This window comes from Temnothorax nylanderi, unplaced genomic scaffold, assembly GCF_030848795.1.
Source record: "Temnothorax nylanderi isolate EJ_2023f unplaced genomic scaffold, tnyl_v1.0 TNYL_tig0496_pilon, whole genome shotgun sequence".
In the NCBI taxonomy this organism is placed as follows: Eukaryota; Metazoa; Arthropoda; class Insecta; order Hymenoptera; family Formicidae; genus Temnothorax; species Temnothorax nylanderi.
Window position 1 is genome coordinate 89,106 of NW_027249558.1, and position 13,448 is coordinate 102,553.

General features: G+C 37.8%; 2 protein-coding genes across 3 annotated transcripts; one reads left to right on the top strand and one right to left on the bottom strand.

The window, feature by feature from the left end:
* The first annotated feature begins 5,550 nt into the window (after positions 1–5,550).
* On the top strand, positions 5,551–7,910 carry LOC139783390 (uncharacterized). Its single transcript, XM_071722536.1, has one exon. It carries the CDS (start codon positions 5,683–5,685, stop codon positions 7,426–7,428), a length of 1,746 nt encoding a protein of 581 aa, XP_071578637.1. The 5' UTR covers positions 5,551–5,682; the 3' UTR covers positions 7,429–7,910.
* A 36-nt stretch (positions 7,911–7,946) lies between these two features.
* LOC139783391 (uncharacterized) lies at positions 7,947–12,346 on the bottom strand. Of its 2 annotated transcripts, XM_071722538.1 has the most exons (4): positions 11,823–12,346; positions 11,631–11,718; positions 11,379–11,543; positions 7,947–11,294 (listed from the first exon to the last, which is right to left on the bottom strand). In XM_071722538.1, the coding sequence occupies exons 1-4, from the start codon at positions 12,207–12,209 to the stop codon at positions 11,056–11,058; spliced, it is 879 nt and encodes a 292-aa protein (XP_071578639.1). In that variant the 5' UTR covers positions 12,210–12,346; the 3' UTR covers positions 7,947–11,055. The 2 variants fall into 2 exon arrangements, with proteins under 2 accessions (XP_071578639.1, XP_071578638.1); XM_071722537.1 differs by having other exon boundaries at positions 11,379–11,718.
* Positions 12,347–13,448: the final 1,102 nt, after the last annotated feature.

Sequence of the window (13,448 nt, forward strand, 5' to 3'; positions counted from 1 at the left end):
TTCTAAAAGTAAGAGCCAATCACGTTCGACTGCTACTCAGCGGCTTGGTCTGCTGAACGCGCCCAATGCCTAGGCTGCGTTCGGAAACGTCACCCGAGTGCACACGAGTATACTCCCTTCTCTTTCTATCTCAGCGAGTTAGAAGGAGAAGGGAGTATACCCGTGTGTACCCGGGTGACGTTTCCGAACGCAGCCCTAACGAGGCATCTGTACGACATATCTGTCAAAGCTCGTTCTTTGAAACGGCTTCATAGATCGCAAAATCCTTTTACAGGAGTAAAGTTTAGGTACTAATGAAGGGTGGGATTGTAAAATAATTAGTAATAATTGAAAAAAATGTAAAAATACCTAACGAGATATCTGTACCACATATCTTTCAAAGCTCGTTCTTTGAAACGGCTTCATAGATCGCAAAATCCTTTTACAGGAGTAAAGTTTAGGTACTAATGAAGGGTGGGATTGTAAAATAATTAGTAATAATTGAAAAAAATGTAAAAATGCCTAACGAGATATCTGTACCACATATCTTTCAAAGCTCGTTCTTTGAAACGGCTTCATAGATCGCAAAATCCTTTTACAGGAGTAAAGTTTAGGTACTAATGAAGGGTGGGATTGTAAAATAATTAGTAATAATTGAAAAAAATGTAAAAATGCCTAACAAGATATCTGTATCATATATCTGTCCTGGTTCGATTGCTGTGTAGGAATCAGACAATGTAGCCAACCCCGAAACTGCCCACAGCTGCGTGCGCCATCGCGCCGTCTCTCGCAAGATCCGTGAACTACTGCTGTGACATGATAGCTGCTCTGCGTGAATATTTTTGTGAAAAATATACACGATCGTTTCAAAGCTCCCATTTTTATTCTAGGCTTTCAATCTCAATTTCAAAGGTACGTTATTGTTTGTGCACGTCTTCTGAAGAGTGGGAAAGTTTAATTTCGTACATATTACGTATACAACTGTTTATATTAGAAAATAAGGTTATGAGGTGACAGCATTTTTACATTTTTTTCAATTATTACTAATTATTTTACAATCCCACCCTTCATTAGTACCTCTACTTTACTCCTGTAAAAGGATTTTGCGATCTGTAAAGCCGTTTCAAAATAGGAGCTTTGACTGTTTTTGTCGGTAATTTGAACGGCTTTAGCATCCCCTTAATCTAGATATTCAGGAGGAAGGTTTCCAAATCTTTCCCGAAATGCTAGATTCCCAAATCCTTGGAGGGGGAAGTAACCAAACCCCTCATGAATTATTAAACGATTCCAAAAACCCTGGAGGGGGAAGTAACCAAACCCCTCCTGAATTATTAAATAAATCTAAAAATCCTGGAGGGGGAAGTTACCAAACCTCTCCTGAAAAGTTAAATAATTCCCAAATCTCTGGAGGGGGAAGTTACCAAACCTCTCCAGAAGATTTAAACAATCCTAGAATTGCAGAGGCAAGTTTCCAGGCTCCTCTAGTATATTCTACTCCCGTCGATTGCGAGGAGGGAAGTAACCAAACCTCATTACGTAATACGACAGAATTTTGTTTAAGAGAGTCGAAAGTTGAGAGCTCTTTAAATCATGTAGAGAAAATAATATTTCCAAGGGTTGGAATACCCATAAAAAGTGCAGATGTTAATAAAAATAATACCCCTCATGTTACTATTGGAGAACTCATGAGAAGAGTAAAATCATATAATCCCAATATGGAGAAAATTTATGAAATTAACAGGAAAAGTAAACCGTCTTCAAAAACTTTGGCATGCGCACAAGCTCGATTCCATGAAATAATGGAAAATTTCAGATTCAAACGTAAATCAAAACAACATCACCTAACAACAGAAGCACCAATTAATGATGTTATTTCACGTGAATGTTTTGTATCATCCGGAGAACCTAAGAAAGATAGGCTTACGGAGATTACGAAATTGCTACGACTAGAACACTTAAATAATGAAGAAAAGAAAAGTGTTATGAAACTTATAAGTAATAGTCAAGATCGATTCCACCTTCCCGGAGAAAAATTAACAGCCACTCATGTATTGCGACATCAAATACCAACAACGGATGATCGACCAATAAATACTTGACAATATAGATTTCCACAAGTCCACAAGGAGGAAATAAATAAACAGGTAAAGGAACTGCTCGAGGCAGGGATCATAAAACCTTCTCAGTCACCTTACAATACGCCTATTTGGATAGTGCCGAAAAAGGAAGACTCAAAAGGAAACAAACGTTGGAGAGTAGTATTAGATTTCCGAGGCGTGAATGAAAAAACTATGGGCGATGCCTACCCATTACCGAACATTGTCGAAATTATCGACCAGTTAGGCAATGCAAAATATTTCACCGTATGTGATCTCGCCTCTGGGTTTCACCAAATAGAAATGGATCCCACAGATAGCCATAAAACCGCATTTACAACTCCTAATGGTCATTATGAATTCGTAAGAATGCCTTTCGGGTTAAAGAATGCTCCCGCCACTTTCCAACGACTAATGGATCTAATATTAACCGGGATAGAAGGTGTATTTATCTATATGGATGATATTATTATTTCCGCTCCTACATTAGAAGAACACGAAAGAAGGTACAATTTAGTAATGGAACGACTCCGCCAAGCTAATCTAAAATTACAGCCCGATAAATGCGAATTTTTAAAAACCGAGGTAACATACTTAGGACACATAATAAGTAGCGATGGAATTAAACCCGATCCAAAAAAATTGGAAGCCGTAAGACAATTCCCTAGGCCAAAAACACCGAAAAATATTAAACAATTTCTTGGATTAGCAGGATATTACAGAAGATTTATACCAAATTTTTCCAAATTAGCTAAACCTTTAACAAATTTATTAAAAAACGATACGCCTTTTAACTGGACATCTGTTCAAGAAGAACCTTTCGAAATGTTGAAACAGAAATTATGCGAAGAACCGGTCTTGCAATATCCTGACTTTTCGAAACCTTTTATTTTAACTACCGACGCTTCCGGAACTGCCGTAGGGGGCATATTATCGCAAGGAGAAATAAACAAAGATCGGCCAATAGCATACGCGTCGCGAACTTTAACCGACAACGAATTAAAATACGACACTTATGAAAAGGAAGCTTTAGCGATAATATATTGCGTCAAACATTTCCGACCATATCTATACGGGCGAAAATTTACATTAGTCACTGATCATAAGCCTTTACTTTGGTTTAAAAATGCCCAAGATGCAAACATGAGAATTCTCCGCTGGAGATTGAAATTAGCAGAATATGATTATGATGTAGAATACAAGGCAGGAAAAACTAATGTTAACGCCGACGCTTTGTCAAGAAATCCGGTAAATTTCGAAGAAGCAGACTGCAACATAATTAATCATAAAAAACTTTTAAATCCGAATGATCCCAGAGATGCAGAAACAATTGCTAAAATGTTAGAAGAATCCGATGAGGAGGAGGACGAGGATTTCGATCTATACCTTTTAGATGACGAAAAAATGGAAGATTTACCACCTAACGATAACCCACCTGATAGAAACAAAGATTCTATACCTTTTACGCAGGAAGAACTGCGTGAGCCACCGAAATCGGAAATTGTAGAAAAAGCATTAGTCCACGACCCTCCTAATTATAATAGAATACAAACTCGAAGCCAGACAGCGAAAAATATGCATAATCAGCAAGAAAGATCACAGGATCAGGGAAATGAAATCGAGGAGATAGAAGATAGAAACGACCCGCCAGAAAAAAAAGTGGCCCATATAATAAAATAGACGATAAGGAAGACGAATCTAGCGAATCTGACGTCCCTGCTAATGAAAATAAAAACCCGCGGATAAAACCTACCGTTATTGATAATCAAATACTCAAAGGCAATATAATAGAAACTCGTGATTTACTATTTTTACGTAAAGACAATGTGGCATACTTTGTCGACACTAATGGGAAACCATTAGATTCTGGATCACAAAAGCTATTCGAACGAAACGAGATCCCACGTTTAAGCCCGCTTACCCTGGGTGAAGCAAAGGCTGTAAAGTATAAAAAATACTACCACATAGCACTACCCATCAGTGAAGGACAACGGGAAGGCCCAACAATGACCTTAACGCAGATTACCACAGTTATAAAAAACTTACAAGACGTAGCCGACAGACTAAAATTAGAAACACTCAGCATCGCAAAAACAGATATTGTTAACAATGTACCATGGAATAATATAAAATCTGTTTTACAATTTAATTTTACTAACTCAACAACCAAATTAATCATATGTAATGGATTGATTAAATACCCTCCTAGAGATCTCCGTTCTATTATAATCGGTGAAATGCACTGTTCGCCTACCGGAGGACACCGAGGCGTTACAAAGACATATCATAGAATTAAGCATAAATATTATTGGGAAAATTTAAAAGCCGACGTTCAACAATATATACAGCAATGCTTACAATGTCAATTGAAAAAATTAGTGCGAGTAAAGACTAAACAACCACTATAATACTATAGATAATACTATAGATAATTACTAACACACCAGGATCTTCTTTTGATAAAGTAGCGATGGATATCGTAAGACCCCTGTCCAAAACCGAAAGAGGCAACGAATATATTTTAACCTTACAAGATCAATTAACTAAATTTTGCATGGGAGTACCCCTACCAGATCAAACTTCCGAAACAATAGCGGAAGCCTTCGTGGACAGATTTATTTGTGTATTAGGGGCACCTAAAGCTATATTAACCGACCAAGGAAGAAATTTTATTAGCGATTTAATGAAAAAGATTGCTAAAATATTCAGAATTCGCAAATTTCGTACAACTGCCTTTCACCCTCAAACGGATCGTTAGAAAGATCACATCATGCATTAGGAGAATATCTTAAACAATATGCAAATGAGCAAAAGCAGTGGGATAGATGGATTAGTCTTGCAATGTTTAATTATAACACCAGCATACACGAAGCAACAAAACACACCCCGTACGAATTAGTTTTCGGTAAAATAGCAAGAATTCCATCGAACGAACCTCTGGCTCCAGAAGACAAATTAGGAAATTACAACGAATATTTAATAAGTCTCGTCACGCAACTTCACACTATACAAACGAACGCTCGTGAAAACGTCGTCGAAGCTAAATTCAAATCCAAGAGACACTACGACAAAAAAATTAACCCTCGAACCTTTAAACCTGGAGACCACGTGTTTCTGCTAAAAGGGCCTAAGCCAGGAAAATTTGGAGATCAATATACTGGACCTCATGAAATCTTAGAAATACTGAATAAAAACAACGTGAAAATCAGAATCAAGAAAAATAGCCGAGTTGTACACCCCAACCGATTGCGAATTTCTCATATCAAACCAAATAAATAAATAAATAAATAAATAAATAAACAGATACAATATACTATAAAGACAACTCAATAAATTTCAGATGGATCCCCGGATTAAAGGAATAACCGCAATATTAATAATAACCATATGGATACGCCAAACTTACGGAATAATAGGATATGATTGTACTTCCCCAACTACCAATTTAACAACCTTATCATTAATAAATGTTGAAGAATGCGATATTCCACTACCAAAGGTCAATTCTAGCCAAGTCTTCATACAATTATTGCAGCTCAACGAATTCGAATCTGTAAAAGTGATACAATGCAAGGAAGAAATCGATCGTACGATCCGGAAATGTGGAATGTTTTCTCATAATTCGGACGTTCTAAATGGAAAATATGCATATATACACGAAGTGACCAGGGAGGCCTGCATACGAATGCATTATTATGGAACTCTCGAATTTAAAGGAACATACATAGTAGCACTAAAATCTAACCAGACCACCAGTCGCCCGGCGATCCTAACTGGCGTTGTGGACGCCGACGGAAAATGTTCTGGAGGATCCTATTCAGACCTTTACGGAACGTGGACAAATGTTTTCGTACAGGCAACTGTCACAATCACCCTGCAAGATTACTTCGCTAACGTTAAACTAAGCACTAACCGTATACAACTTAGATCAGGAGTGGCCTGTGATTTTAGTACCGCCAGATGCACCGACATAGAAGGAGGAAATACCTTTTGGGAGCCCATACCTAATGACTCCTGTAAATTCACTTCATATAGCACCTTATATAGAGGTTACGCGGAAAAGGTAATCGATAATGTAAACGAGCACTCTCAAACCGATTATACTGTGAATGCCGACGATACAGTCTTTGCTTTAACCAGCACCGGGAAAGACTTAGCGTGTGGATATTCGCTCATTCGAACTGAACACCCAAAATTAGTAATTTGGGAAACCTCACCTGAAACGGACATCGCTAAACGAACCGGCCGTGTAGAAAATCTCGACCTTTTTACTTATATGAATTCGAAATTCGTTTACGTAGAAAAGCACATCCGTAACCAGATTAATCAACTGTACAGGAACATCTTACTACAACAATGTAACCTTGAGTTAAAAATGTTGCAAAACGCTTTAGCAATAGCTACACAATCTCCCGACATCTTCGCCTATCATTTTATGAAGGGACCTGGATATATGGCCCTTCTAGCAGGCGAAGTAATCCACATAATAAAATGCGTTCCAGTCGAGGTAAAATTAGTCCACACCCAAGAATGCTACGAGCAACTCCCAGTAATGTTTAATAACAAGACCTCCTTCCTAACGCCTCAAACGCACGTACTACTACGGCAAGGAACACAAATTAATTGTAATTCTTTCGCACCTTCTATGTATCTTTTGGGAGACTCTTGGTATAAAATTACGCCAAGGCCAATAGAAACACTAGCACCTACGGTCATAAAACCCATGACCAAAACTACCTGGAAGTACACTAGCCCTGGAGCACTCGCTACCAGCGGCATATACACACAAAAGGATCTGGAAGATCTAAAGGATCACATAATGTTTCCCGCTGAGAGACCCGCTGTCCTTAACACCGTAGCAAGAGGAGTAATGGGAGAATCAACCGTGCTGAGTGGAGGATCGTTCGCCAACCTAATCGACGAGGCTTCAATCGAAAAAATTGCACTCTCAGCCTGGGAAAATTTCTGGAGCAAATTTTTAATCTTTGGCAATATTAGCGCTGGCCTGCTTGGAATATATCTTTTTATAAGAGCCATTAAATTAATATTAGATACACTTGTGCATGGATATGCTCTTCATACAGTATATGGGTGGTCGATATATCTAATAGGAGCAATATGGGACTCGTTAACTCACCTTTTATTACATCTGGGACAGGCAAGGCCTAAAACTAAAAATGCCAATGCTCCGAAAGACGATCCGGAACAAGGAGCGTCAGCTAGCGCACCACTCCATGATCTTGAATGGCAGGCAAATGTCCAGCCTGTCGGGTCAACAAACGGAAAATCGGAACACGCCTATCCTTCCCTACCTTTGAAAGAGAGTACCTATACTTTCGAACTCAAAGGGTAAAAAAAAAAAAAAAGGGGGGGAAGCACAAAGGAAAAAGGGACGAATTGCATGACACCTCATTATCTATCATTAACACCCTGCCCCTATAATCGCATGCTGCGACATGCAGATAATCTAACAACGAATTCTTGTAGCCGAAGCCATGGAAATCAAATGCATCAACACTAGCTTGTTGACCCCTGGCCCGCTCAAGGCGAAGGTCATCCGGGTGGACTCCCCCACCTTCCTATGGGTCCATCTGGAGAATTCGCGTGAGGACCTCGACGAGCTTGTCGAGGACCTAACACGGAGAATGATGCGTAGGAGTGAGTTCCTCCATCTCCCGCCAGACGAAATTGTGCCCGAAACGGAGGTCGCTGTTCGTGAGGGAAGACGGTGGCAGAGGGGCCTCGTGCTCCGAGTTGAAAGAGGGAACCGGGTTACGGTTGCCCTCAGAGATTGGGGCCGCGCTGTCCAGCGGCCCATGTTCGAGATTTACACCCTCGAGGATCGCTTTCAGCGAGCTAGAGTGGCAGGCCATCCCCTGTGGACTAGCCCACCTCCGACCACTCGAAGGAAGGCTGCGATGGTCCCGTAGGTCCATCGCCTTAACGAAACACCTAGTCGAAAAAAGAGAGGGATGGATCAAGATCCGGCTGCCGGTCAAGGACGAGGCCGCTATCATCGACTTCCGAGCGAAGCCCGAGCACGAAGACGAGACGCCAGACCTGGCGCAATTGCTCGTACAAATGGGATGTGCCCAGCACAGCCAATTCGAAGAGGTGGTGGCCATCCCTGGGATTATTCCCTACATTTATTTATAATAACAAAACAAAAAAAAAATCCCAACGAGCAAGCTAGAGCGAGTCTATTGTAACCTTTTCTTTTCTCTTTGTGTTTACCTTTTCTAAACCGTAATTATTTCTTTATTATTAATTTTGCGCTTGCTCTAGCGAATAATTTTAGACTCCTAATTTTACGTTCTCTCATTATTATAAATTTTGCGTTTTATTTTTCTTTTTTCTTTTCTCTTTCCTCTTATAGTTGTTTCTTTATTATTGGTTTTACGCTCGCTCCAGCGAATAATTTTAACTTTAATTACAGTTTCAATTCCGTAAATCATAATAAGTTTTATTTTATCCTTTCCTTGCCATATGTTTTACATTCACTTTTTAATTCTTATCTAAGTCTAAATCTATGATCTGTAATAGGTTTATATTTTACGCTTATAATAGCCTGTTTGCGAAATACATGTATCAATCATTAAATTTTTTTTTCTCATCTCTATAATCTACATAAATTAAGCTTTATTTCCTAAATTCTAGATGAGTATAATTACATGCGTCGATAGAAAAAAAAATAAATAAATAAAAAAAAATATATATATATATATATATTTACTGTAAAAGAAAGACGAAAGAATTAAGGAAGGGGTTTTGGAGGTCGCCTATTTCTTTCCTCTTTCTAAAAACCAAGGGATGCACACAAATACGAACCCTAGCTTAATCTTAATTCCACAAGTCGTAATAGTTTTTTTTTCTCTCCTTTCTTTTCTTTTTTACCATGTGTTGACGTTCACTTTTATAATTCTTATTTCATAATTCCAACCCTATAATTTGTAATAAAATTTTATTTTATAATAACCTTATGTACTCATAATTGTATCTTAGACGATAAACAAGTTTTGCGCCTAATTTCGACATATACGAATTAATCTTTTATTTTCCTTGCCATTTATAATCTAGATTAAGCTTCACTATGTTCCCTTCTTCTTAAGATTTTAAATAAATATAATTGCGTAGGTAGTTTCGAAAAATAGCGTGAGGATGCTTTCCTTCCTAAATTAATAACAACAGAAAGAAAAAGGGGTACACTAATAAAATATAAATACAAGTAGCATAAAAATAGCCACCTGATTGTCAAATAAGTACGAGGTCCCAGCATATTCCCTTCCATGAATTATCTAATGCGAAAAAAAAAAAAACTCGCGAATTAAAAAAAAAATATATATATATATGGGACGTTCCATGTCAACCGGGACAGGACCGTCTCCAAAATTCTATTGAACCGATTAAAATGGTTAAGGGCTTAAAATCTTTGTTTTTGTGTGTTTTATCAAGTACAGTGTGGTACTTTTTAAAATTCAATATGGCGGTCAAAATATGGCGCTTCATATGAGTTAAAAACACAAATCATATGATTAAATTGTTGTTTCTAATGGAAAAAAGAGGATACATAGCTTGTGAGTAGATAGCACTAAGATTTGGATGTGTCTAAAAAAAATGGCGGATCCAATATGGCGGACAAAAAACCAAACTTTTACCAAAATTTATGAAACTCAGTATTTGGGGGTTTTTGAGGTCGCTGATTACGAATCCGTTCATGATTTTTTAAAATTCAAAATGGCGGATCAAATAAGGTAAATAAAAAACAAAATTGTTGACGAAATATGTGAAACTTAGTATTTGGAAAGCTCTCTGCGTTAACAGGGTTGAGACTGTCTTCAAAAGTAGGTTATGAAGCCCGCATTACTTTTTTTTAATTTTTTTTTAAATTTTTTATTAATTTTTTTTACTTTTTTGAATTCTTTTTGATTTTTAAATTTATTTAAGGTAATTCTTCAGTTTAGCTACCTCAGCACAGAAATCGATGCAATTAGGCTTATTCGACGCGTTTTTGCACGAAACGAACGAATCTGGCAGAAAAAAGTGTCGCTCTGCCCCGCGACGCGAGATATTAATCGTTAAAGTAGACAGGAATCAGGTTATGATTCCTGTCATACCGACGACATGTAGCAACACTGAACGTGCTCTGCGGCCATATGCGCACGCTCAGTGACCGCACGCGCATGCTTAGTGGCCGCACGCGCATGCAAAAGTGCGCCAATTTTAAATATGATGACTATTGACTGGTCAATCGTGCGGAATAACCAAGCGTCTTGATTCAAGCAGTTAGGTATCACGCTGGAAGTTTATTTAGTTTTATTATGCGGGGGAAGGGGTTCCGCCGCAGGCTACTTTTATGTAAAAATCACAACTTCTATAAAGCAGGGCATATACACACGTGTGTGTGCCCTGCTTTAACGAAAATTACAATTTCTATAAAGCAGAAGCAGGGCATACACACGTGTGTGTGTGCCCTGCTTTAACGGAAATCACAACTTCTATAAAGCAGGGCATACACACGTGTGTGTGTGCCCTGCTTTAACGAAAATCACAACTTCTATAAAGCAGGGCATACACACGTGTGTGTGTGTGTGTGTGTGTGTCCACGCGAAACGAGGTGCCACATGGGTTTATGACGCGCTTTACAACTTAAAGTACATGCTAAGTTGTAAAGCGAAATTATAAAGTACATGCATGGGGAGGGGGGTTAAACAGTTAAATACTTTTAAAGCGCGTCATCTAACCTATGTTCATCATTAAAAGCTAATTGTAAGTGATATGTAAGTGATTTATTATTCTAATAAAATAGAATTAATAGATTTTTTAATTCAGCATGGAGTATTAGCAAATACAATTAAGTGTAGTCAGTGCGATAACGATATAAACATTGATAAACATACATTAACATATTGATGTAGAAGACAATATTACATAAAAAATATACATAAAAAACGTGTCTCCAAAAAGTGCGATAAACATATTTTTAAAGTGCTGTACTTGGTCCCGGATTGGATGATACTGGCTGGACCTCGGTAGTGGACATTGGAGGATACATTTTCGCGATGATCTCGAAAAAGGCTTCGATACGTTCCAGTCGTTTATAGGCGCGTGTGAAAAGATATTCGGACAAATATCCAAGTAAGTGCTCGGATTTAGTTCCGTATCTTGGAATATTTGCCCGAACCTCTCTCCAAACGCGCTCTATATGTTGAGTATGTGCACCTGTAAATTGAAAAAATATATTAAATTATAGTGCAACATTAATAATATAATTACCTATTTATATATATTTTCAACATTTTTTACCACTCTCAGGATCGACAAAATTATAGGAATGGTTCACTGTCAGATGTTGGAAGTCTTCATTGCTCAAGCAATTGTAAGACTTCCAACAGTCTGACATGATCGTGGTTCCTGGCAGAATCCATTCCTTGATGCATGCCAGGAGTGTCTTTTCTGTCCGATCCTCGACTGGAACGATGAAGACCTTTTTTGAGTCTCGCTCGTACCCTCCAAAAATCCAATTACCCTTTAAAAGTCGGCCACGATTGTACTTACGATGTCCAATTTTTGCCTCATCTATCTCAACTGTGTGTCCTGGGCCACCAAGCTTTGTACTATACTTATCTGCCCAAAACACACAGACCTGCAAGTAAAAAAATAATATTAAAATTATTTTTCGACATTAATTATTATACATTTTTCTTTACTATACAGTACAATTATTAACATAAATTAAGATATAATTACCTCTCGGCAAAAATTGAACCAATCTGTAATCGTGGCTGACGCCACGCCAGTCTCATCCATTGTGATATCGTGACGCGGGTGTCGAAGCATCAAAAAACATGCTACTATTTTGCAAATAGTAGCAATGTCTAAGTGACTTTTATGGAACCAAGTACCAGTTTTCGCACTTTTATAAAAATCGCACTGTTTGCAGACACGTTTTTTATGTATATTTTTTATGTAATATCGTCTTCTACATCGATATGTTAATGTATCTTTATCGATGTTTATATTGTCACCGCACTGACTACACTTAATTGTATTCGCTAATACGCCATGCTGAATCAAAAAATCTATTAATTCTATTTTATTATATGTTAAACGAGCAAATTCTAATAAGCCTAACATTGCACGTGCCTGCGACTTCACGTATGATTTTAGCGCGCTTCATTTGTTTTATTCTAGTTCTCATTTTGCACACTAGTTTCAAATTGGCGCACTTTTGCATGCGCGTGCGGCTACTGAGCTGACTGAGCATGCGCATATGGCCGCAGGGCACGTTCAGTGTTGCTATGATTCCTATCAGGTTATGATTCCTGTCAACTTTAACGATTAATATCTCGCGTCGCGGGGCAGAGCGACACTTTTTTCTGCCAGATTCGTTCGTTTCGTGCAAAAACGCGTTGATTAAGCCTAATTGCATCGATTTCTGTGCTGAGGTAGCTAAACTGAAGAATTACCTTATTTAATATTGTATAGTAGACATAATTTGCGTTGCATCAGAGTAGCGTTTCACTTGTAATCTTTTTGTGTCAGTCGGAATGAAAGAGTGTCCATGTTGGATTTTGGTAACACTAGGAGCTAGAGAGAATCTTTTTGCAAGTTTTTTTTGCGTCCTACTGTGCATTTCTTTGCTGTACTCAAAAAATGTTATAATTGCAAATTTATTTTTTGCCCAATTAAAAAGGTCATGCGATGTCAAGATTGCCTCGGATGAGCAAGCTCAATCATCCGAGGCAATCTTGACATCGCATGACCTTTTTAACCCTTAAATGCCACACCTCTCAAGAATCTCGTAAATGACACATGGGGTCTAAAAGACCCCAGCATGAAAAATGTCTCTTTACTTATTGATTTTTTGATATTTAGTTATGAAAATTATTTTCAATGTTGTTCAAGGCTTAGAAAAGAGAATAAAATGCTTATATTGTTAAAATTTCAATTTCAACATAGTATAAAAAATTAAGATCGCCAACAGTTAAAATATTGGCTCCAAAATCAAAAAAATCAAAAATAATAAATAAATAAATATGAGCTCCATTTTTGGCGGGAACATTTGAAAATATATCATTGTAGAGGGTCTGGGGTCCGCTGGACCCCGGGTGGCATTTAAGGGTTAATTGGGCAAAAAATAAATTTGCAATCATAACATTTTTTGAGTACAGCAAAGAAATGCACAGTAGGACGCACAAAAAACTTGCAAAAAGATTCTCTCTAGCTCCTAGTGTTACCAAAATCCAACATGGACACTCTTTCATTCCGACTGACACAAAAAGATTACAAGTAAAACGCTACTCTGATGTAACGCAAATTATGTCTACTATACAATATTAAATAAATTTAAAAATCAAAAAAAATTCAAAAAAG

Bases quoted from the DNA above. Each gene is read 5' to 3' on its own strand.
- LOC139783390 (XM_071722536.1), top strand. From the start codon at position 5,683: ATGTTTTCTCATAATTCGGACGTTCTAAATGGAAAATATGCATATATA.
- LOC139783391 (XM_071722537.1), bottom strand. From the start codon at position 12,209: ATGTTAGGCTTATTAGAATTTGCTCGTTTAACATATAATAAAATAGAA. The intron at 11,719-11,822 runs GTAATTATATCT...TTTTACTTGCAG, and splicing joins GGTTCAATTTTTGCCGAGAG to GTCTGTGTGTTTTGGGCAGA. The intron at 11,295-11,378 runs GTAAAAAATGTT...TTCAATTTACAG, and splicing joins TTTTGTCGATCCTGAGAGTG to GTGCACATACTCAACATATA.